Genomic DNA, 24,791 nt, shown 5'->3' with positions numbered 1-24,791 from the left:
GACGAGAAAGTTCCCATAGTCGCTGAGCAAAAAGGGCACTGAAGGAGAATATGTAGCTCTGTTTCCCTCGCACCACAACGCTTACAAGACATGTCACACGAGATACCGTGAATAGTCAGATTATTACCCACTGGGAGGGCTTTGCATTTTAACTTCCATAGGAACATCTTCAGCTTAGGGGGGATGCGAAGCTTCCATATGTTGAGTTTCCAGTTGAAGACTTTAGAGGCTGGTGCGCTTGAGTTCAGTTTAGTCAAGACATACTGATAGTGGTGGAAGTTCACTACAATCTTTTACCTGAAAGACCACACATTAAACTGCAAGTGCACAGTAATCAGAGTAGTATTTTAGGATTGATCCCATATAGAGTGTAGCTACGGGTTATTGAATTCAGAAAAGAAGATCTAGCTAAGGCAAAACTAAACTTGGGGACTTTGGTTTTGGGTTTCCTAATAACTAATGAAATGAAATAAGAAAGCAAATAAATGAAAGCTAAGTAACGGATGCAAACTAAGTAAATGATCGGTTGTAAACTAATAAGACTAAGACGTTGGGCGTTATGGAGTTTCTCCGGGTATCATGGTTCTCGACTAACTAGGGTTTAGATCTTTAGGGTTTCTATGTTTATGTTCTAGCTAATAACTATGAAAGGCGAACAAACGAGTTATCCTAGGTTATAGAATAAGACAGCAAATCTCCCTATACTCCGTTACTCAACAAACGCAAGCAACGACGCATAGATCGACGCATTAGGAATGAATTCGCTAAGTACTCTAAGTCCTGTTACTCAACTTACGCATGCAACAACACGAAGGATTGGTAACACTATGTCCGAGATTAGGTTTACCCGGTTAGAGCTCCTAACCTCTTGGATCAGCGTTTGGTGATCAATCCAAACACATGCATTAAGTAAAAGATATCCTAAAAGAATCTAAATATGAACGAAAATCGGATCTATAAACCTAATATGATTTGAACCATGAATCCCCTTTGAATCACCCCATAAAACGCAATAAAGAAAACTACTCGCTCATGATGCAAAGAAACGACATGGAGTTGAAGTAGAAAAGCATAATAAACAAATCAATAAAACAAAGGGGGGGTTCAAAGAAGACTTCTCTAGTGTTACAAAAGATACTTGTCTCCCCAAAAGTCTTGAAAGAAAGAGTAGAAGAAAGAGTAGAAAAGAAAACTATGAAGAACAAAGGCGAGAGCTTCAAAGGACGACTTCTTCGATGGCAAGAGAGCTTCGGCGAGGTGGAGCTAGGAGAGTTGAGATTCTTGTTGATGTAGCTGCAGGAGGCTGTCAAAATTAGGGTGAAGAGGCCGTAGGGTTTCATCACTTTGTCTCGGTATTTATAGGCTTCCATTAGGTCAAGGGGCAAAATCGTCATTTCTCATGAATTAGGTTAAGTGCTGGCTCGAGTTTCTTGACCAGGTGAAGAGGTGAGTGACCGGTGGGACAGCCCAGACACGGGCTTCATGACCGGTGGTGCTTGGGGGCTCCAGAACGGTCGTGGGGCTGTCAGGCCGGTCTGGACATGTCTTAACTCCTCTCGCATAACTTCTTAATGGCTGAATGGTTTGTCTTGATTCTACTTCGAGGCAAATCTTGACTCTTCTAGATTTCCATATCCATCGCGATCTCTGGATTTGGTGATTGGGAAGACCTCGAATGGATGCCATACTTCTGAAGTACAGAAACTGTCTTGAAACGGGATTTGATCGACTTTTACTCCTTTTTGCTTGAAAACTCATTATTCTTCCTTGAAGCATAAATACTTGGAAACGTCCTTGATATTTCCAATATCTCTTGTTTTTTCCATGAAAAACCTAAATAAAACATAGTAATAGTGGGCTAAAATACGATGTTATAACATACCATGTTTTTGTAGAATAAGGACCCGCCTTCTCCGGTAATCAGACCAAAGAATCCTTCTTCTTCCTAGAGCTAGGAATCAACTTGCGGATGGTATCCTCATACTGAAGTAGATGTTGTCGTATAGCTAATGTGTTCCAATCGTTAAAAGCAGGGGAAAGCAGGACACTAACCGTTAGATTACGATTCTCTTCTGATGGTGGACCAATTGGTAAGCGAGGAAGGTCTGTAGATAGCCAGGGATCCTTCCACACACTTATAGATGAACCATCACCTGTTGTCCAGCCTAATCCTTTTTTCAGGACCTCTCTCCCTGCCATGATGCTTCTCCAACCATGGGAGCATGATGAGGACACATATACATCAAGGAAGCTTTTCTCATGACAATACTTACCCAACAGAACCCGATCTAGTAAGGAATCAGGGTAGTGAAGAATTTTCCAGCTAATACGACCCAAGAGAGCATCATTAAATTGCTCAATTTCTCTGAATCCGAGTCCTCCCTCAGACTTGGGCAGGGTTAAGGTGTCCCAAGCTACCCAACTTATCTTACGCTTATCCGGTTTCTCATCCTACCAAAAGCGGGTAAGAATCGATTGAATTCTTTTACAAAGTGAAAGAGCAAGTTTGAAGCATGACATAGCGTAAAGCGACATTGCTGCTAAGACAGACTTAAGGAGAATTTGTTTACCAGCCGCGGATAAAAAGCGAGAAGTCCAGCTATGAGATCGTTGATGGATACGGTCTATTATTGAAGTGAAGATGTCTTTCTTCCTCCTCCCAAAATGCTCGGGTAAGCCAAGAAGGTAGTTCTCCTTGCTCATCTCTAATCACCATGTCTGCTGTTGAAAAGAAAATTTTGAAGAATCACTCGAGAAGGTTGTTGGGATGGGTTTTGATCCCACCACCCCAAAGTTTGTGGAAGCCTTATGCATTTTTTATGGATTGAGCGACAAAAGACTAGAAGAAAAATTCAATGTCTATAAAAGGTTCGGCTTAACTATAGATGATGTATCGGAACTTTTCAAGAACTGCCCTACCTTTCTTGGATACTCAGAGAGATAATTCAGACATTTGAAACCTTAAAGAGGTGTGGTCTGTGCGAAGATGAGGTCATGTCAGTGTTCAAGAAGAATCTACTATGCTTACGTGCTTCAGAGCAGCAGATATTGAATTCCATGGAAACATTTATAGGTTTAGGATTTAGTAGAGATGAGTTTGTGATGATGGTCAAGTGCTTTCCTCAGTGCATTGGATATTCTGCAGAGATGGTGAAGAAGAAGACTGAGTTTGTGGTGAAGAAGATGAATTGGCCACTAAAGGTCATGACTTTGTTCCCTCAGGTACTTGGATACAGCATGGAGAAGAGGATTGTCCCAAGGTGTAACGTAATCAAAGCTCTCATGTCCAAAGGATCGCTTGGAAGCGAACTCCCTCCAATGGCGTCTGTCTTGGCATGTACCGATCTGACCTTCTTAAACAGGTATGTGGTGGAGCATGATGAAAATCTGGTGCTTGAGTTGATGGCTATCTTCAACCAAGATCGTATCTCATAGGCTCATAGCATAGAGAGCTTGTGTCAAGGATTTTGCTTTTATTAATTAATTTTAGACTTTTGTAATCTCAATTTGATCTGGATCCCAACCGTTTCTTACTATATACAATCCAACTTTGTTGTTTAATAAACATCACATTACAACAACAAAACACAGTGTCTGTATCATCAATTAAAATAACCAAAATTAAAACAAAAGTGAAAATTTGTATGCCTGGAAAAGGAGAAAAATGTGTATTAAAATGATCATGATACATAGTTATTGAAGACGAGATAAATAATAATTTCATTTACATGATATAGTCTTGTATAATACGAGAAATTGAGACAAGATATGTTGCATCTTACATATAACAGAAAAAAAAAATTTGATATTAAAATATGAGCCAATAGATAGCATTAAAATTCGTGCATAAATTTCTTTGAATTGTTGTTATTGACATTATAAATAGAAATTTATTAAACTCTAGTAAATTAGAAAGAAAAAGTATTTGTCATAGAAAGGGAAAAGTACCCGTGAGAACTCTTGTTTCAGGTGATTGTGAATTTGTTGGGCTCTGTTTGTTTTTGTCGACTTTTGTGTTGTGTTTCGTGGCATGAGAAGTTTTTATAGTTTGTGGAGTTTTTGTCGATTCTTGTGTCTTGTGGCATGTGAAGTTTTTTAGTTTGAGAGTGGGGTTTTTGTTTTGTTTGATTGTTTTTTGTTCTTTATTTGTGATTGTATTGAGTTTGTTGTTGTTGTTGAGTCTTAACTTTTTACCTTGAGAAGAGAGACAGAGAGATCTTACCTGACTCTTCATTTAGTCTGGACTACGTATTTGCCTTTCGAGAAAAATAATTCCATACTTCCTTTTGCTCCCATTTTCCCATCTATTATTATATAAGGTATCTGCATCAACAAAATGAAAAAAGACTGTTAACTTGACGAAATTATATTAACAGGCAGAAGATATGCCAAAAGGAAGATTATGACCAACCATTTTGTAAAGATGCACAACACCAAGCAATGAATCAAGAGTAGCTGAAGTAGTGTATGGGGATCATGTACTTCTAATTCCCTAAAGTAGACCACTCAAACATTTGGTAAAACTAGCAGGCAGTGATACTTTATAGTGTAAAAATGATTTCCAATGCTTGCCATGTATCATCAAAGTTGCTCGCCTTCTCGACAGCTGATCCCTTGGCTGCTGCAACACCTCCAATGGTATTCAATGTTTGTTACTATCCCCTCGTAGACCACCAAATCGAACTTGACAAAAAGGGTACAGCAGATTAATAAGAATTTATGACTAGTTTTGGAATGAAAAAAAACTAAAGAATTATTATAGGAGAATTCCTGACTTCATACCAGTTCCATTTGGTTGGATAGGTTTGTTAGGCTCTTCCTGAATTTTACTTACACCTTCAATTGACTCCAATCGCATCTACAAAAGTTTAAAAGACTAAGTTTATATCCTAAAGTTTGAAATAATATTCCACCAAAGATTCCTTAGATTTAGACAACAAAAGAAGATTGATGTCGAAACCAACGTCTTAATAACTCTCTATGGAGCCACTTTAATCTTTCTACCTAAAAGATAAGCTGCAGATTATTGGCACAAAAAATATGTATTAAGGGTGACGTCAGTGAAATAAAAGGAAAGTGAAAATTACCACTTCATCTGTGTGGGGGTTTCCCTTATTAAGGCAATAATTAAGTTCCATACATAGTTGATCCTTCTCATGCTTTTCCAAGTGCGCAGAACATCTGTATCCACAAAACTTATAATTAACAAATTATCACTTTCACATCAAGTGGAACTGTCAGCATCCTAGAGTAGATAAACTTACCCTCCATCAATTTTCACCGTGTAAGCAATGATCTTTTCATATTGACGAGGAGGCTGGCTATCCATACTGTCAACATCAATAATAAGTCTCGAATAGAAGACTATGGAGAAACACGGTCAAAAATTACCTTGATCCATTGCACATCCATAGAATGTGTGTGTGTGTGTGTGTGTGTAAGAGAGAGACTCTACCTTAACCTTCGTTTGCTCCTAGCTACCCAATCTTCTCCCCATTCTCTTGAACTGAATATTTGATTAATAAACAGTCCCCTGATAAGTAAAGCAAGAAAAAAAAATCCAGAAAGTAAGACAATCCACACAAATGTACCTCGAAAGGGTTTTTCTCATATCGGGATCAAGAGGCACTTAGTAGTGCCGGTTTTAAAAACCCTTTATGCAAACAGAAATAACACAGTTCAATTCAGTTATGAAATATTTTCTTCTAACAAAACAAGTTAGACAAAGCAGAAGCAGCTTAAAGGAATTCGTAGCCGCCACCTGAACTAACAAACTTGTCTTAAGCAAATTCTGTTAGCATGAACAGAAAAAAGGATCAGAGAGGATAGAACATGTTAATCAGACAACAAAAAACAAATCCTGGTCTTACCTTTTTCAAGCATAAAAACTAGTGTCGGGCCTTGTATATCTTTTGATTTTCTTTTCAGTCTGAGAAAAAATACACACGACCAATTAGATATTGGGTTCTAGCCATGAAATGAAAAAGATAACCAAGGATACCTACCCCTTCTTGTCCCACTGACTCTCAAGATCACGAAAATGCATCCTTAGGCGGTATTTCACACATCTGCTGATTTTTCCGTGAAAGATTCATAGAAGCATAGAAATTAAAATCATCACAAACAGACATAATCACTGATTAAAGTTGATGAGGTGGTATAACAAGAGTCACCATCATTACGGTGCTTTCAGGTTTTAGTAAACGTATAGCATCCACATAGTCACTTAATCAAGCAAACCTGTTTTTCAACCAATTCAACAAGTCATTAGAATGTTTGGGCTATTATAATTAAGGAGTATGCATTAACAAAACTAAAAAGACATGCCTAAGGAAGAATATCATCAACCATTTTGTCAAGATGCACAGCACAAAGCCACAAATCAAGAGCAGCCACCATTCTCTCATGAGCTTTTTGTTGTCACCGAAATTTTCAGAACATAAGCTAGAATTCCCTAAAGTAGGTCACTAAAGTATTTGGTAAAACTGTCAGGCAATGATATATTACAACGTAAAAATTATTTTTAATGCTTGACACGTAACACCAACCTATAAAAACACTTCAAAAACAGAGAATTATAGAAAAACTTCTGACCTCATACCAATTCCAGTTGGTTGGATACGTTTATTAGCCTCTACTAGAATTTTTTTTAGAGCTTCCGTTGACTCCAAATGCATCTACAACAGTTTAAAAGACTCAGTTAAAGCCCTTAGGCTTCTCTAGGTAAGCTTTCCAGCCCTACTACAGAGGTTGATGTGGAAACTGACGTCTTAAGAACACATTTTGGAGCCGCAGTCCCCTGAATATATGTACAGAAAGGAAAACAAGAAATACGAAATATACCTGGATCAAACTGAGGACCATCACAGACAAACAAAAGTTGTAAGGAAAATTACCTCTTTTTGCAGGAAGTCATTTCCTATTGTAGTCGCTTGATCAGTGAATCAAATTGATTCTTGGGAAACTAAAATATATATAAAAATATAATACAAGAAAATAATGAATATGTGCAATTATTAGGCTTCTTCATATATTGTTGTCTCTTTCTTTTATTAATTTCGTGTTTGAGTTCTTGGTATGTGAAAAATCGTGTTGTGAGTGTTGAGTTTCTGTTTTTGTGTTAAGCGTCCTTGTGTGTGTGTTTGAATTTTGTGTGCTGTTGAGTGTTTTTTTGTTTTGTTTTGGTGACTTTGTGAATGCGTGTTTTGTGTTTTTGTGACATTGTGTTATGTTTTTGATGTATGTATGTGTGTGTGATAGAGAGACTCTACCTTAACCTTCATTTGCTCTTGGCTACCCAATCTTCTCTGCAGAGAATCCATTCTTCTGAACCGAATATCTGATTAGTAAGCAGTCCCGTGATAGGTGCAACAAGAAAAAACAAAAAATCCAGAAAAAGTAAAGACAATCCACACAGATGTACCTTGAAAGGGTTTTTCTCATATGCGGCTTCAAGTGGCACTTAGTAGTGCATGTTTAAGAAACCCTTTGATGTCTGCAAACAGAAATAACACAGTTCAATTCAGTTATGAAGATATGTTCTTCTAACAAAACAAGTTAGACAAAGCAGAAGCAGCTTAAAGGAATTCATAGCCACCTGAACTAACATTTCATTTGATTGTAGCATTTCTGGTGGCAGCTGTACAAGAGTGAAGCCCAAATAACATCCTTACTAACATCTATCATATCCTCTCAAATAAACAGAAAAGAAAAGAAAAAAACTCTTTTCTCATAATGAAAAAACTAAAAACTTAAAAACCTTACGATCAAAAACGAGACACCAGAGTCTTCAACTGCCAAAACCATCCATGCATGCCTTCACTAAGAAACTTAGTATTCTTGTGCTCACTCATGAATTTGTAAAGTTACAAACAAAAGCCATGAATCATCATTGTGATCAGATTAAAATTAAAGACAAAGAAAACTTACAGAACTAGCACATACCCTCTCGTAAACAAATCCATGATAAACTGCTTCGTAGAAAAAAATAGTGCACTTCGCAGTAGAGGCTCGTGTCTGTATATCTGATACTCGTTCATTAGTGCATGTGAATTAGTAGAAAAACTCACGCAAATGAGTCAAGAACTAATTCTGTAAGAAAAAGATAGAATTGACGTCTAAATACAACATTGAACAATTGAAGGTTGCTTTTTCTTCATAGGATACTAACCTGTAATGCAAAGTACGACACATTTCTTAGGAAATTTTCCCGCAGTCGAAGATATGTGAGTGATGATTTTATGAACCTGCATTTCCAAGTAATATGCTCAATCATATGCATTAAGCACGAGAATGTCTTAAAATGAAACATGAGGAACAACTTAACTTAAAATGAAGTATTAAGATAATGTTTGGCTCCCCTACTTGTCGAGAAAAACGATTCCATACATCAAAAATGTCCCTTCAATCTTTAAGGGCTATAGCTCTGAACTAGAGTATTATAAACTATTTAGAGAATCAGATACCAATTTCAATTTACCTACAAATATATTACTCAGCCACCAAATATTGTTCTTTCTAATCTTTGGGTCACACATTACAACTAACTACCGAAGAAAATATGTTTATATCTTACTGTTTTGTCTCCTTACTTCAAGGTACCACGAAAAGTCAATTTTGAAATCTTTGAAACCCCTTTCGACACTGGCTCCGCCAAAGCTTTTGATCATTCAAATGGATATCTTTTGATATTTTTTCAAATCTGAGAGAAAAATGCACACGACCAATCAGATACCTACCCCTTCTTGTCCACTGACTCTCAAGATCACAAAAATGCTTCCTTCGCCTGTTTTTCACACATCTGCTGATTTTTCCTGGAAAGATTCATAGAAGCATAGAAATTGAAATCATCACAAACAGACATAATCACTGATTAAAGTTGATGAGGTGGTATAACAATTCTAAATGAGTCACCATCATTGCAGGTTTCAGTAAACGTATAGCATCCACTGAGTCACTTAATCAACCAATCCAGCAAGTCATTAGAATGTTTGGGCTATTATAATGTAAAGAATCTGCATTGAAAGAATAAAAAAGACATGCCTAAGGAAGAATATCACCAACCATTTTGTAAAGATTCACAGCCAAGGAAGATAATCGTCAATCATTCTCTCATGAGCTTTTTGTTGTCACCGAAATTTTTCAGACCATCAGATAGAATTCCCTGAAGTAGATCCCTCAAGTATTTGGTAAAACTGGCAGGCAGTGACATATTACTTGACATGTATCACCAACCTTGGGATAAAAACACTTCATAAACAGAGAATTATAGAAAAACTTCTGACCTCATACCAATTCCAGAATTTTATTTACAGCTTCAGTTGACTCCAAACGCATCTACACAAGTTTAAGAGACTCATTTTTAACTCTACAGCTTAAATATAAATAAATTTGCCTAAAAGAATAGTTAAAAGAAAATTTCCAGTTTGTACCTTCCAATCAGGACTATCGAAGCCCTTAAGAAGATTAGGGGTTATCTTGCTATTGATAACTTCTCTAGGTAAGCCCTGCAGCAGAGATTGATGTCGAAACCGACGTCTTAATAACTCTCTATGAAGCCATTTTAATCTGCATATTATTGGTACATAAAATATTTATTCAGGGTGAGGTCAATGAAATAGAAGGAAAGTGAAAATAACCACTTCATCCATGGGGTTTCCCGTTATTGGTTCAGTAATACTGTACTAAGACAATCATTAAGTTCCATACGTAGAACAGCTGTAACCAAGTGCGAAAACACATAATTGGTTATATGACTCAAATCCATGATTAGCAATTTATCACTTTCACATCGAGTGGAACTGTCTGCATCCTAGAGTAGATAACCTTTACCTTCCATCAATTTTTATTGCAGAAGCAATGATCTCTTCATATTGACTAGGATGCTAGCTATCAGGAACGTCTTTTGAGACCAAAATAACACTTTTTCTGCAATTGGAAACATACCAGGATAGATCAGTCTCAAGAAATAAGACATCATTGTTTCCAAAGATAAAGGATCATTGAATTAATTCAATTAGTTAATAATCTCTGTAACATACACACCTTTAAAACAAGTTCATAGAATAGGACCAGGGTATCATTCCACTTCAACATTTTTACCAGCAACACCACCAACTCTGAATTTTTAAAGCAATACAGAAATTTCATAAATTCCTGAACAAATAGCTTTATATAAATACTTTTCAAAAGAAAATGCTGAGTCAAAAATTACCTTGCTCCAGTGCACATCCATACAAGTGAGACCTGATATTGTAGGTAAGCTTGAACATCAATTACATAAAATCATTGTAATTCTAAATACATAAGAAAAGTATAACACGACTACACAGACTACACAATTATCAAATTTAGAAAAGTAACGAAAACTTCTTGAAGATAGAATTGCTTCCAAAACTTATGTTCGCTGCAGTTTAAGAACATATTCACAAGGCAATAGTTGTGAAAAAGATAGAAATTTCATCACCTAACTAGTCATTTGCTCTTGGGCCCTTGGCTATCAAATGCCTCCGAAAATAAGTCATAATAAAGATACCTAGTTCAGACTTAAGATTATTTCAACCATCACAGATAAGCAAAAGTTGTAAAGAAATTACCTCTTTATGCAGGAAGTCATTTTCCATCGTAGTCGCTTGATCAGTGAATCAATTTGATTCTTAGGAAACAATCATATACATATAAAAATAGAATACAAGAAAAATAATGAATATGTGCAATTATTAGGTTTCTGCTTATATTGATGTCTCTTTCTTTTGTTGATTTCATGTTTGAGTTCTTGGCATATGAAAATTCGTGTTGTGAGTGTTGAGTTTCTGTTTTTGTTTTAAGTGTCGATGTGTGTGTGTTCGAATTTTGTGTGATGTTGAGTGTTTTTGTTTTTAGTTTTTTTTGTTTTTCTTTGGTGTTGTGTTTTGGAACATTGTGTTCTATTTTGCTGTGAGAGAGAGAGAGTACCTTAACCTTCGTTTGCTCCTCGGTGCCAATCTTCTCCCCAATATTTTGTCTCTGCAGAGAATCCATTTTCCTACACTGAACATTTGATAAGTAAGTAGTCCCTTGATAATTATAGCAAGAAAAACCAAAAATCCAAAAATTAAGACAATCCACACAAATGTACCTCGAAAGTAGTGTAGGTTTAAGAAACGTTGTGATGTCTGCCAACAAAAATAACAGTTAAATTCAATTATGAAAATATGTTCTTCTAACAAAACAAGTTAGACAAAGCAGAAGCAGCTGAACTAACAAACTTGTGTAAAGCACTCAAATTTTTGACTCTAGCTTTTCTGGTGACAGCTGTACTATACTGCAGCCCAATATCCTTACTAACATCTATCAAATACTCTCAATTGAACAGAAAGATGCTCTTTTGTCGTCATGAAAAAAACTTGGAAACCAGGGGCTGGAAATTTCAAAGTAGAAAAAACTTAAAAACCTTATGGATCAAAAGCGAGACACCAGAATCTTCAGCTGCCAAAACCATCCATAGCAAGCCTCACTAAGAACCTTAGTATTCTTCAGCTCATTCATGATTTTGTTAAGCTACAAACAAAAACCATGAGATCAGATTAAATGAAAGTGAAAGAAAACTTACAGAACGAGCACATACCCTCTTAAAAAAAAATCCAGGATCAAGTGCTTTGTAGGAAGAAATAGAGCACTTCATAGCAGAGAACTGACGTCTAAATACAGCATTAAACAATTGAAGTTTGCTTTTGCTTCATATGATAACAACCTGTAATGCAAAATTTCTTACAGTCGAATATATGTGAGTGATGATTTTCTGAACCTGCATTTCCAAGCAATATGCTCATGCATATGCATTAATCACGAAATGAAACATTAGGAACAACTTAACTTAATGAAGTGTTAAAAAAATGTTTAGCTCCCCAACTTGTCGAGAAAAACGATTCCATCCTTCGAATTTGATCCCTTGCATCTTTGAGTGTTATAGCTCTGAAAATAGATATTTAACTATTTAGAGAATCAGATAGCATCTCCTTTTTACCAATAATTATATCACTCAGCCATCAAATATCATTCTTTCTAATCTTTGGGTCACACATTACAATAAAATATAGAAGAAAATATGTTAACAGAGGTACCACTAGAAGTCAATTTTGATTCTTTGAAACACCTTTCGACACTAGTTCCGACACTGAAAATAACATTGTTAGCATGAACAAAAAAGGGGAACAAAGATAGAACATGTTAATCAGACAAACAGATCATGGTGAGGTACCTTGAACAAATCTTGGTCATACTTTTTTCAAGCATAAAACTAGTGCTGGGCCTTGGATATCTTTTGATATTTTTTCAATCTGAGAACAAAATGCACACGGCCAATAATATTTTGGGTTCTAGCCATGAAATAAAAGAAGCTAACCCAAGGATACCTACCGTTTCTTGTCCACTGACTCTCAAGATCACGGAAATGCATCATTAGCCTGTTTTTCGCACATCAGGAAGAATCATAGAAGCATAGAAATTGAAATCATTACAAACAGACATGATCACTGGTTAAAGTTGATGAGGTGGTATAACAATTTTAAATGAGTCACCATCTTTGCGGTGCTTGCAGTTTTCATAAACGTACAGCATCCACAAAGTCACTTAATCCAGGAAGCCTGTTTTTTTCAACCAATTCAACAAGTCATTAGAATGTTTGGGCTATTATAATTAAGGAGTATGCATTAACAAAATAAAAAAGACATGCCTAAGGAAGAATATCACCAACCATTCTCTCATGTGCTTTTTGTTGTCATCGATATTTTCAGAACACCAGATAGGATTCCTGAAGTAGATCACTAAAGTATTTGGTAAAACTGGTAGGAAGTGATATATTACAATGTAAAAATTAGATTGAATGCTTGACACGTATCACCAACCTTGGGATAAAAACACTTCAAAAACAGAGAATTATAGAAACACTTCTGACCACATACCAATTCAAGACTTCCAGTTGGTTGGATACGTTTAGTAGCCTCTTCTAGATTTTTATTTACAGCTTCAGTTGACTCCAAACGCATCTACAAAATTAGTTTCCACTCTACAGCTTAAAATAAATTACCACAAAAGAATAGTTAAAAGAAGATTTCCAATTTGTACAGCACAAGTTAGACAAATCAGAAGCCACATGGACCAACAAACTTGTATAAAATACCCAAAAGTTTTATTGTAGCATTTCCGGTGGCAGCTGTACTAGATTGCAGTCCAAGATCCTTCCAAGAATCTGTCAAATAGACCAAAAAAGGCTCTTTCGTCAAAGTAAAGATAACTTAACATTGCAGTTAAAAAAACAGGGAAGTCAGGAGCCCGAAAATATCAAAGAAGAAAACTTTTCAAAACCATCCATAACATGCCTTCACTAAGAACCTTGGGATTTTTGTGCTCTTTCATGATTTTCAAAAGTCATGAATCATCATTGTAATCAGATTAAAATGAAAGTCAAAGAAAACTTACCGAATTAGTATATACCCTCTCGAAAACAAAACCAGGACCAAATGCTTCGCAGAAGGCAGTAGGGAACTTCGTAGCATGAGCTCGTGTCTATATATCAGCAACTTATTACTCAGGCAAATGAGCTAGGAAATAATATTTTAACAAAAAAATAGAAGTGATGTCAAATTCTGCATTCATCACTTGAAGGTGGCTTTTCTTAAGAAATATTTCCACAGTCGAAGATATGTGAGTAATGATCTCAATGACTTATTGTTGAACCTGCAATTCCAAGTTATATAAGTTCATGTCTATCGTTAGATCTGGACAACAAAAGAAGATTTCCAATTTGTAAAAGCACCTTCCAATCTTGCTATTGATAACTTCTCTAGGTAAGCCATCCATCAGAGGTTGGTGTCGAAACCAACGTCTTAATTACTCTCTATGAAGCCATTTTTATCTTTCTACCTAAAAGAAAAGCTGCAGATTATTGGCACAAAAATATGTATTAAGGGTGAGGTCAGTGAAATAAAAAGAACGTGAAAATTACCACTTCATCTGTGTGGGGTTTCCGTTATTAAGGCAATAATTAAGTTCCATACATAGCTGATCCTTCTCATGCTTTTCCAAGTGCGCAGAACATCTGTATCCACAAAACATATAATTAACAAATTATCACTTTCACATCAAGTGGAACTGTCAACATCAATTTTCATCCTGTAAGCAATGATCTTTTCATATTGACCTGTAGGCTGGCTATCATGAACGTTTATTGAGACCAAAATAACACTTGTTTTCTACAATTGGAAGCATACCTGGATTGATCAGTCTTAGGAAATAAGACCGCAATGTTTCCAAAGATAAATGATCATTGAATTAATTCAATTAGTTAATAATCCCTCTATAGCGTGCCCATCTTTAAAACTAGTTCATAGAGTATGACCAGGGTATCATTCCGCTTCAGCTTGTTTACCAGCAACACTACCTACTCTAAATTTCTAAAAGCATTACAGAACAAATAGCTTTATCTAAATAGTTTTGAAAAGAAAATGCTGAGTCAAAACTTACCTTGATCCAGTGCACATCCACAGATAATGAAGTCTCGAATAGAAGAGTATGGAGAAACACGGTCAAAAATTACCTTGATCCAGTGCACATCCATAGAATATATATGTGTGTGTGTGAGAGAGAGAGAGAGAGAACTCTACCTTAACCTTCGTTTTCTCCTGGCTACCCAATCTTCTCCCCATTCTCCTGAACCGAATATTTGATTAATAAACAGTCCCCTGATAAGTACAGCAAAAAAAACAAAAAAATCCAAAAATTAAGACAATCCACACAAATGTACCTCGAAAGGGTTTTTCTCATATCAGCATCAAGTGGGAATTAGTAGTGCAGGTTTAAGAAACCCTTTCTGCAAACAGAAATAACAAAGTTCAATTCAGTTATGAAAATATGTTCTCCTAACAAAACAAGTTAGACAAAGCAGAAGCAGCTTAAAGGAATTCATAGCCACCTGAACTAACAAACTTGTGTTAGGCACTCAAAATTTTGATTGTAGCATTTCTGGTGGCATAGTGTAGCCCAACATCCATACTAACATGTATCAAATCCTCTCAAATGAACAGAAAAAGCTCTTTTGTCAAAAAGTTAGAAACCAGGGGCTGAAAATTTCTAAGTAGTAAAGCTATAAACCTTCACTTTCAAAATCTTATGTAACAAAAGCGAGACACAAGAGTCTTCAACTGCCAAAATCAACCATAGAAAGCCTTCACTAATAACCTTATTAGTCTTGTGATCATTCATGATTTCATACATCATTGTGTTCAGATTAAAATGAAAGTCAAAGAAAACTTACAGAACCAGCACACACCCTCTCGACCGTGTTCAACTGCTTCATAGAAAACAATAGGGCACTTCGTAGCAAAGACTCGTGTCTTTGCATCTGCAACTTGTTCACTAGTGCTTGTGAATTAGTAGAAAAACTCACTCAATTGAGCTAAGAACTAAATTTGTAAGAAAAAAGATAGAACTGACGTCTAAATACAACATTTAACGCAAAGGTAGCTTTTTCTTCATATGATACTAACCTGTAATGCAAAGTACGACACATTTCATAGAGAATTTTCCGCAGTCCAAGATATGTGAGTGATGACTTTCTAAACCTGCATTTCCAAGTGATATGATCATGCATATGCATTAAGCACGAGAATGTCTTAAAAATGAAACATGTTGAACAACTTAACTTAAAATGAAGTAATAAGAAAATGTTTGTCTCCCAAACTTATCGAGAAAAACGATTCCATAGTTCGATTTTGATCCCTTGCATCTGAAATAGAGATTTAATAAACTATTTAGAGAATCAGATACCAATTTCTTTTGACCTACAAATATATCACTCAGCCACCAAATAACATTCTTTCCAATCTTTGGGTCACACATTACAATTAAATACATAAGAAAATATGTTGACAGACAAAATCTTACTGTTCTGTTTCCTTGCTTCAAGGTACAACTAGAAGTCGATTTTGAAATCTTTGAAACACATTTCGACACTGGTTCCGCCAAAGCTCTTGATCACTCAAATGGTTCTGAAAAAACCGTAGTTAGCATGAACAAAAAAAGGGAACAGCGAGGATTGAGCATGTTAATCCAACAACCAGATCATGGAGAGGTACCTTCAAAAATTCCCGGTCTTACTTATTTTCAAGCATAAAACTAGTGATGGGCCTTGGATATCTTGTGGTATTCTTTTCAATCAAAGAAAGAAATGCATACGACCAATCAGATATGAAAAAGCTAACCCAAGGATACCTAAAGTTTCTTGTCTACTGACTCTCGTGATCAAAGAAATGCATCCTTAACCTGTATTTCGCACATCTGCTGATTTTCCTGGAAAGTTTCATAGAAGCATAGAAGTTGAAATCATCACAGACAGACATAATCACTGATTAAAGTGGATGAGGTGGTCTAACAATTTTAAATGAGTCACCATCATTGCGGTGCTTGCAGGTTTCAGTAAACATATAGCATCCACATAGTCACTTAATCCAACAAGCCTGTTTTTCAACCAATCCAGCAAGTCATTAGAATGGTTGAGCTATTATAATGTAAGGAATCTGCATTAACATACTAAAAACGACATGCCTAAGGAAGAATATCACCAACCATTTTGTAAATATGCACAACACCAAGCCAAAAATCAAGAGAAGCCAAGGAAGCTTATCACCAATCATTCTCTCATGCGCTTATTGTTATCTCCGAAATTTTCAGAACATCAGATAGAATTCCCTGAAGTAGATCAATCAAGTAATTGCTAAAACTGGCAGGCAGTGATATATTACAATGTAAAATTTATATTGAATGATTGACACGTATCACAAGCCTTGGGATAAAAACAGAGAATTATAGAAAAAATTCTGACCTCATACCAATTACAGTTGGTTGGATACGTTTATTAGCCACAACCAGAATTTTAGTTACAGCTTCCGTTGAATCCAAATGCATCTACAACAGTTTAAAAGACTCAGTTTCAATTCTATAGCTTAAATTAAATTTCCACAAAAGAATAGTTAAAAGAAGATTTCCAATTTGTATAGCACCTTTCAATCAGAACTATCAAAGCCCTTAGGAAGACTAGGGGTAATCTTCCTACTGATATCTTCTCTAGGCAAGCTTTCCAGCCCTCTAGCAGAGGTTGATGTGGAAACTGACGTCTTAAAAACACACTTTAGAGCTGCAGTCCCCTGAATATAAGTACCGAAAGGAAAACAAGAAATACAAAAATTAAGTTAATCCACATAAATGTACAAAAATCCACAGAAATTAACCTTCGTTTGCTCCGAGCTACCCAATATTCTCCCCAATGTTTTGTCTTTGCAGAGAATCCATTTTCCTGAACCGAATATTTGATTAGTAAGCAACACATTTGGCTGTCCCATGTGAAAAAATAGTAATGCATGCCTTATGGGCACTAAATACACTTGCTTAGTTACATCCATCTTTGCAAAAGTTCTTTAAGAATTATATGGAAGCACCTTATACGTTTGTTTAACAGTAACTAGCGACTAAAGTTTACCTTTCCAGAAATTTTGTTCAAATCGCTCTATCACCTCCTGTAAGTCACAGTTGAGAAATTTATTAGCTCATCTTAACAGGAAGAAAAAGCCACGAAAACAAGAAGTAAAAGTAAGCTTTATACCAATGGGGTTTACTCCTCAATATGTCAACTTCATCCAGCATGTAACTTTCCTTTAGATGATTATCCCTGCTTGCACATCAATAGGCAGATTAAAGTTAGTTTGGGTACCTATGACACTTACAAAAAATTATGGTAGACACAAGAATTTATATATGAATGTAGACAAATAATCTTAAAATCATATTGAACTGGTGGAGCAAAGTAACATTCAAAATCAAATTTATTGCGGATGGATACATGTCTCTTTTCTTCAAGCAACGAAGACTTGAAAGGATTTATACATTAAAAAAAAAAAAAGTAAACCATAAGAACAAGAGCAAGAGACAAAGTGATGCATAACACATCTGAACCAAAAACAGAGTTTATCTTCGATGATGGTGAAGCTACGGCCATCAAGCTCTTTCCCGATCATGTTCCTGCCAAAACCAAATCTCAAAACTATCATATAGACAAAATAACACAATTGATCGACCTAAAAGCAGGACGATTTATATACCGATTGGGATGTGTAAAGTAACAGTAAACGAAATCGAATCAAGTTACAGAGAAACACAATTCGTAAACATATCAATCGACGAAACCCTAAATTCTGGAGGTTTGATCTCTCGTGTAGCAGTAACCGAAATCAATTAATTCATAAACAGATCAACCTTTGGGATTCAGAATTTGAAGCGGATCAGATCAAATTACGTATTTGAAATTGGATAATGTAGGAGAAATCAACACAATTGAAAAGAAGGGTTTTAGTTTTACCTAACGAAGAGATTTGAGAGGTTTTTTGGTTCATTTTCGAATCCAATCAGGCCAGATTACGTTGTTGAAACCGATGAGAAATAGATACAAATTAGAACAAGGATTTGTACCCAACGAAGAAGAAGAAGAAGAAGAAGAAGAAGAAGAGACCTTTCTCATGTGCAAGAGAGATAAATAAAACAACACTCTGAAATTTCAAAATACACCGCCCTCGTAGTTCTAGGATTATACCCGTTAGAACTTTAATCGAGAGAGATTTGTTATGATACCATTCTTATTAAAAAACGGCTATTTTTTTCCCGGTTTCCATCCTGAATTTTGGTTTCTTGAACCGGTGTTGCTCGAGTTAAACCGGTGTTACCGGGAACTAGTTATCTTGGATATCTAAGAAAAACAAAAATGTTTACAAAATAATGCTTCCTCATATTATGATGGAACACAAGTTGGTTAGAGTAACTTGCTAGATACGTTGCTACATTTTTTTTTTTTTGGTAAGATATACGTTGCTACATTGATGCAAAGAATAATAAATTTCTATATATATTTTTTTCTTTTTTTTACTATAACTGGATAGTCTGGACCAAAACTCTGTAATTTAGGACTTGATGAACCAAGATAACTGTAACTAAACGATATTGCTAACGTAAGTTTCGTATTGTGGTTAAAAACATCTTCAAGTTTCCGACATTTTGAGATTACTTGCACTTTTTTTTTTGTGTGTCTCATCAAACAATTGTGATTAGTGAACTGAAATAAAAAATCTTAGAAAAATCCCTTTCTTAGAAACTTGCTTTTAACTCACTCACTACAAAAAAATATCTTCTGAATCCGGAATTTGAAACTAGGACTACTATATATAGCATCAGAAGACCAATGAAAACAAAATGGAATTCCAATATGTCTACTTTATCCAAAATTTTCATCCCGTATTTTATGGAAAATAATTTTGACTAATGTTTTTTTTTTTCGGAATTAATTCATCCAGTTTCCATTATTTTCTAGCCCAATACCCAAATTTAGAAGGTTTAATTTTTCCCACCAATGTACACAAATACTCTAATCACATTTCTTGTTTACTTGTTTCAAAATTCATCATCTCTCTCGCATTGATTCTTTCTTCTAACTCTCAAAGAATCGCCGCAAGAGTGTCTATTGAAAGAAGAGTCTCCAAGAAATAGTCATGGTGTCACCGCCACGAAGTGAATCTACCTCCGGCAACAACAATACAACCACCCCCGACGGAATCTACCTCAGCCCATCTCTTATCAAAGCGAAACTGACCACGAAAAAGTTCTTTACCGTTTGTAAACTTGACTAGAACCGGTTTATGATAGGATATGAGCTTCTTTAAAAACCACTGATGTGCTTTTGGGAATAAGGAAAACTAAACTGAATTACCAAAGCATCGATCAAGTCTTTTCTTGAATCCAATGGTTAATTCTCCTCCCCCCCCCCCCCCCATGTGAAGCCATTATCAAAACTTTCTAATTCATACATATCACAATTCTTCAAGAGAGTCTGCAAATGTTATAGGAAGTTTGTCTTTGAAGATCACCTAGCTTTTCCTCATTAGATAACATCTCATTGAAATAACCAATTGTATTCATTATTTCCCAAACCAAATCTTTCAAATTGGTCACAGAATTGCCATAAACAAAAGTAACAAACCAAAAGATTGTACCATTCCTAATATTCACATCTACAAGTGATGCGGACATCGAATCAGACCAAGATTTGGAGGACATGGAAGTAAACCAAAGGCTGGAGATTGAGGTTCCATACATACCTGAAGGCCCTATAACACGTCAAAGAGCTAGAAACCTTCAACACAAGTTCAATCAGTTCACACAAGGGATCTACACGCCCAACAGTACCTGAAAGCAAGGTAAATCGACTAATGAGTATTCTGATCAACTTCAGGATTCGAGACTTGAATTTTTGTTAAGTGATGTGTTATGTGTTACAAACCATCGTTGGTGTGTCGAAGAAGGAGAAGAAGCTTATTTGTGGGCTGGGTGTTTTGTTCGTTGGGCTTTTGTTTGTATGAAGGCCCATCAAGTTGTTTGAGTGTGTTTTACTTTGTCGTTGTTTGTTTTTGAGTTCCAATGTATTTGTAGAGTCCTAGGGTGGCTGTAGAGAGCTGTAGGTGCTTGAGTGCATGTGATACTCTCTGGATAAAAGAGAGAAAAATGGTTATTGAGAGAGAGATATGGGAATATGAAGAGATAAACGTTTTTCTCTGTTTTGCTCTCAAAATCTTTGTCTAAATTTGATCTTGCTATTTTTCTGTGATTCTACAAGCTTTTCAACATGGTATCAGAGCACTAGCTGATTCATGGAACCTAACGTTGTGAAGATGTGTGAAGAAACTGGAAAACCTGTGTTGGTGCTCAGAGGAGCTATCAAGGAGAGAAGAGAGGGCTCACCAGAGTGGGAGTCGAAGATTGCTGCTGAGACAGTACTTGAAAGAGAAGAGAATCATACGTTCGTTGCAAGACAAGAAAAACAAGATTTGAATGAAGAAAACTCATGGCTCATTGACAGCGGGTGCACTAATCACATGACTCCAGACGAGAAGATCTTCATCAGAATAAACACAAGTGTTAATGTCCCTATTAAAGTTGGGAATGGTGTTGCACTCATAACTAAAGGAAAGGGAGATATTGAAGTGATGACAATGAAAGGGAAAAGAGTCATACGAGATGTCTTCCTTGTACCTAAGCTGGGAAAAAATCTCCTAAGTGTGCCGCAGATGATCTCCAATGGTTACCAAGTCACCTTCAAAGAAAATAAATGCATCATTCATGATAGGACAAGAAGAAAAATCGGAGAAGTTCCGATGAGAAACAAAAGTTTTCACATAAAGTGGCAAGCAAGTGAAGAAACTGCAATGATGGCTAAGAATGAAGATGCAACAATTTGGCATAAGAGGCTCGGGCACACTGGATATTCAAATCTGAAGATTATGCAATCAAAAGACATGGTGGTCGGCTTACCAAAGTTCAAAGTAGAAGCAGAAAAATGTGAATCATGCATTCTAAGCAAGCATTCTCGTGATCCCTTTCCGAAGGAATCTAAGACCAGAGCAAGAGTGAAACTGGAGCTAATTCACAGCGACTTATGTGGACCAATGCAGAACTTGTCAATAAATGGAAACAGGTACATTCTCACATTTATTGATGATGCAACAAGAATGGTTTGGATTTATTTTCTGAGAGCCAAGTCTGAGGTCTTTCAAACATTTAGAAAGTTTAAGAGTCTTGTTGAAAATAACTCAAACTGCAAAATCAAGAAGCTTCGAACCGACAGAGGATCTGAGTATCTTTCAAAAGAGTTCACAGAATTTCTTGAAGAAAATGGAATAGAAAGACAACTCACTGCTGAATATTCTCCACAACAAAATGGAGTTTCAGAAAGAAGAAACAGAAGCTTAGTTGAAATGGCAAGAGCTATGATCAAAGCCAGGGATTACCTCTAAAATTTTGGGCTGATGCAGTTCACGTTGCTACGTACGTCCAGAATCGAACCCCAACAAGAGCCTTAGAAAGTATTACCCCTATTGAAGCATGGGATGGAACTAAACCATCGTTGGAACACATGAGAGTGTTTGGGAGTATATGTTATGTCCACATTCCAGACGAAAAAAGGAAGAAATGGGATGACAAGTCAAAGAGAGGTATATTTGTAGGATACAGCTCTCAAACAAAAGGATATAGACTGTACCTGCTGGAAGAAAACAAGATTGACATCTCAAGAGACGTCATATTTGATGAGGGAAGCAAGTGGAATTGGGATAAGAAGGAAGTTACAAAAACCTATGACCTATCAAGCGAGTCAAAGGATGAAGAAGAAAACCCAACAACTGGAGAGACATCATTAAAGGACAATGAAGATATAGGGAAAAGACGTACTCTTCCGAGTCCATTGAGCTTAAACCTCGACAGCCCAGAAAGTGACTCAAACCTGCAAAACAAGAAAACCAGAACTATTGAAGATATCCTCTTGAATGCCCCTTATGCTAATGTTGAATATTCTGGATCTTGTGAAAGCTGCTATGTTGGCATCGAAGAGGAACCTGCTGTATTTGAGGAAGCCGCAAAACACAAGGAATGGAGACTTGCAATGGTAGATGAGATTCAAACCATTGAGAAAAATCAAACATGGGAGCTTCTCGAAAGACCTTCTGACAAGAATGTGGTAGGAGTCAAGTGGATATTCAGATTAAAAACTGATGCTCAAGGAAATGTGGTGAGACACAAAGCAATATGGGGTTGACTATCATGAAACCTTTGCTCATGTGTCAAGACATGAAACTATCAGGTTAATTCTTGCTGTTGCGGCTCAAAGGAAATGGAAACTGTTTCAACTAGACGTTAAATCTGCTTTCTTGAATGGAACATTAGAAGAAGAAATATATGCAGAACAACCACCTGGTTTTGAAGAAGAAGGAAAGGAAGATTGTGTGTTCCGTTTGCATAAGGCTCTTTATGGTCTAAAACAGGCTCCGAGGGCGTGGTATAGCCGCATTGAAGAATTCTTCAACCGGGAAAACTTCAAAAGGAGTGATAATGATCATGCTCTATTCACAAAAGAAATCGAAGGAAAATTACTAGTGGTATGCATATATGTTGATGATCTTATTGTGACAGGTGACGACTTGAATATGATTGAAGAATTCAAGATGGTGATGAAGAATGAGTTTGAAATGTCTGACCTTGGACTGTTGAACTATTTCTTGGGTATGGAGATTATCCAAGAATCGGAAGGATTCTTTCTGTCACAAGAGTGTTATGCAAAGAAATTGTTAAAGAAGTTCAACATGGAAAACTGCAGAGCTGTGAACACTCCTCTCATACCTCAAAGCAAACACGAAGAAGAAAAAGGAGAACTTACAGACTGCATAGTTTATCGAAGTCTTGTTGGAGGCCTACTGTACTTGACTGCAACTCGTCCCGATCTGACATTTGCTGCATCTTATCTTTCAAGGTATCTTAAGGAACCTAGAGTCAAGCACCTTAATGAAGCAAAGAGAGTTCTTAGATACATCAGAGGGACTGTTGATATGGGAATGTATTACTCTACCGTTGAGGAACCAAGGTTAATTGGATACTCTGACAGCAATTACGGAGGATGCGTCGAGGACTTAAAATCCACAACTGGGTACTGTTTCAACATTGGATCAGCTGTGTTCTCTTGGCAATCCTGTAAGCAAGACACGATTGCTCAATCGACTGCAGAGGCAGAATATATGGCATTGTGCGCTACTACCAATCAAGTGATGTGGTTGAAACGCCTCTTAGAAGATTTGAAATTCAGCTCTCAAGAAGGAACTCCAATCTACAGTGACAGCCAGTCTGCAATTGCTATCGGGAAGAATCCAGTTCAACATAGAAGAACAAAACATATAAAAATCAAGTACCACATTGTTCGAGAGGCTGAAAGATGTGGAGACATCAGATTGCAATATTGTAGAGGTGAAGATCAAGTGGCTGACATATTCACAAAACCCTTGAGAGGTCAGTTGTTTGAATTTCGCAGAGAAAAACTTGGTTTGAAACACAAAACAGCAAGAGGGAGTGTTAAGTGATGTGTTATGTGTTTACAAACCATCGTTGGTGTGTCGAAGAAGGAGAAGAAGCTTATTTGTGGGCTGGGTGTTTTGTTCGTTGGGCTTTTGTTTGTATGAAGGCCCATCAAGTTGTTTGAGTGTGTTTTACTTTGTCGTTGTTTGTTTTTGAGTTCCAATGTATTTGTAGAGTCCTAGGGTGGCTGTAGAGAGCTGTAGGTGCTTGAGTGCATGTGATACTCTCTGGATAAAAGAGAGAAAAATGGTTATTGAGAGAGAGATATGGGAATATGAAGAGATAAACGTTTTTCTCTGTTTTGCTCTCAAAATCTTTGTCTAAATTTGATCTTGCTATTTTTCTGTGATTCTACAAGCTTTTCAACAATTTTATCAACAAATCATCCCTGGAGAAGAGAACCATCAAGGAAAAACTAGCCATTGTCAAACTGGTGTAGAAGATTATCGAGAAGAGCTCTTTCCACACCAAACAGCACATTCTGGATCAAAGGAAGAAGGAATCACCAAGGATCAAGAGAAGCAGCTCCAGAACGTCTATGAAGATGAAAAGAACCTCCAGAACTCAAGGGAAGGATCAACACATGAACAGTGCCGGCTCAACATTTTTATGGGCCCTAGGACAAAAAAAAATTTTGGACTCTTAGAAATTTTTTTTTAATGTTTTTTACTGTAAAAAAATTTTCTATGCTATTTTTGTTAAAAATATTAATTACTAATACTAAAAACAATAAATAAAAATTTTTATAGACCTTTCTAAATTTTATTTTTATGTTATAATCTAATTTTTTAATATTTTCTAAAAAATATTTTAGAAAATAG

The 24,791-nt window shown here is 36.3% G+C and overlaps 2 protein-coding genes, 1 long non-coding RNA gene and 1 pseudogene across 3 annotated transcripts; 1 reads left to right on the top strand and 3 right to left on the bottom strand.

Moving 5' to 3' along the window:
* Positions 1-955: 955 nt before the first annotated feature.
* Positions 956-2,218, bottom strand: LOC110225311. The gene is made up of 2 exons (XM_021014727.1): positions 2,053-2,218; positions 956-1,833 (listed from the first exon to the last, which is right to left on the bottom strand). The coding sequence occupies exons 1-2, from the start codon at positions 2,197-2,199 to the stop codon at positions 1,405-1,407; spliced, it is 576 nt and encodes a 191-aa protein (XP_020870386.1). The 5' UTR covers positions 2,200-2,218; the 3' UTR covers positions 956-1,404.
* A 417-nt stretch (positions 2,219-2,635) lies between these two features.
* Positions 2,636-9,074, bottom strand: LOC9301652 (protein MOR1). The gene is made up of 12 exons (XM_021014740.1): positions 9,064-9,074; positions 8,739-8,813; positions 8,592-8,658; positions 8,171-8,246; positions 7,930-8,024; positions 5,456-5,533; positions 5,265-5,330; positions 5,088-5,181; positions 4,783-4,858; positions 4,412-4,683; positions 4,223-4,323; positions 2,636-2,718 (listed from the first exon to the last, which is right to left on the bottom strand). The coding sequence occupies exons 5-10, from the start codon at positions 7,962-7,964 to the stop codon at positions 4,643-4,645; spliced, it is 390 nt and encodes a 129-aa protein (XP_020870399.1). The 5' UTR covers positions 7,965-8,024; positions 8,171-8,246; positions 8,592-8,658; positions 8,739-8,813; positions 9,064-9,074; the 3' UTR covers positions 2,636-2,718; positions 4,223-4,323; positions 4,412-4,642.
* LOC110225746 lies at positions 2,663-3,645 on the top strand (annotated as a pseudogene).
* A 5,606-nt stretch (positions 9,075-14,680) lies between the features above and the next one.
* LOC110228481 lies at positions 14,681-18,580 on the bottom strand. The gene is made up of 13 exons (XR_002332036.1): positions 18,389-18,580; positions 17,636-18,051; positions 17,513-17,549; positions 17,037-17,329; positions 16,859-16,941; positions 16,603-16,725; positions 16,410-16,493; positions 16,249-16,326; positions 16,113-16,173; positions 15,922-16,025; positions 15,681-15,763; positions 14,951-15,599; positions 14,681-14,848 (listed from the first exon to the last, which is right to left on the bottom strand). It is a non-coding gene; the product is annotated as an uncharacterized LOC110228481 (long non-coding RNA).
* Positions 18,581-24,791: the final 6,211 nt, after the last annotated feature.

The sequence above is a fragment of the Arabidopsis lyrata genome, assembly GCF_000004255.2.
Source record: "Arabidopsis lyrata subsp. lyrata unplaced genomic scaffold ARALYscaffold_8, whole genome shotgun sequence".
In the NCBI taxonomy this organism is placed as follows: domain Eukaryota; kingdom Viridiplantae; phylum Streptophyta; class Magnoliopsida; order Brassicales; family Brassicaceae; genus Arabidopsis; species Arabidopsis lyrata.
This window is presented reverse-complemented; position numbering and strand designations above follow the sequence as displayed.

Excerpts from the sequence above, each read along its gene's own strand:
- LOC110225311 (XM_021014727.1), bottom strand. The coding sequence starts at position 2,199 with ATGGCAGGGAGAGAGGTCCTGAAAAAAGGATTAGGCTGGACAACAGGT. Across the intron at positions 1,834-2,052 it reads AAGAGAATCGTAATCTAACG|GTTTTTCATGGAAAAAACAA; the intron begins GTTAGTGTCCTG and ends TGTTTTATTTAG.
- LOC9301652 (XM_021014740.1), bottom strand. The coding sequence starts at position 7,964 with ATGGATTTGTTTACGAGAGGGTATGTGCTAGTTCT. Across the intron at positions 5,182-5,264 it reads ACGGTGAAAATTGATGGAGG|ATGTTCTGCGCACTTGGAAA; the intron begins GTAAGTTTATCT and ends TTGTGGATACAG. Across the intron at positions 4,684-4,782 it reads TATCCAACCAAATGGAACTG|TTCGATTTGGTGGTCTACGA; the intron begins GTATGAAGTCAG and ends CTTTTTGTCAAG.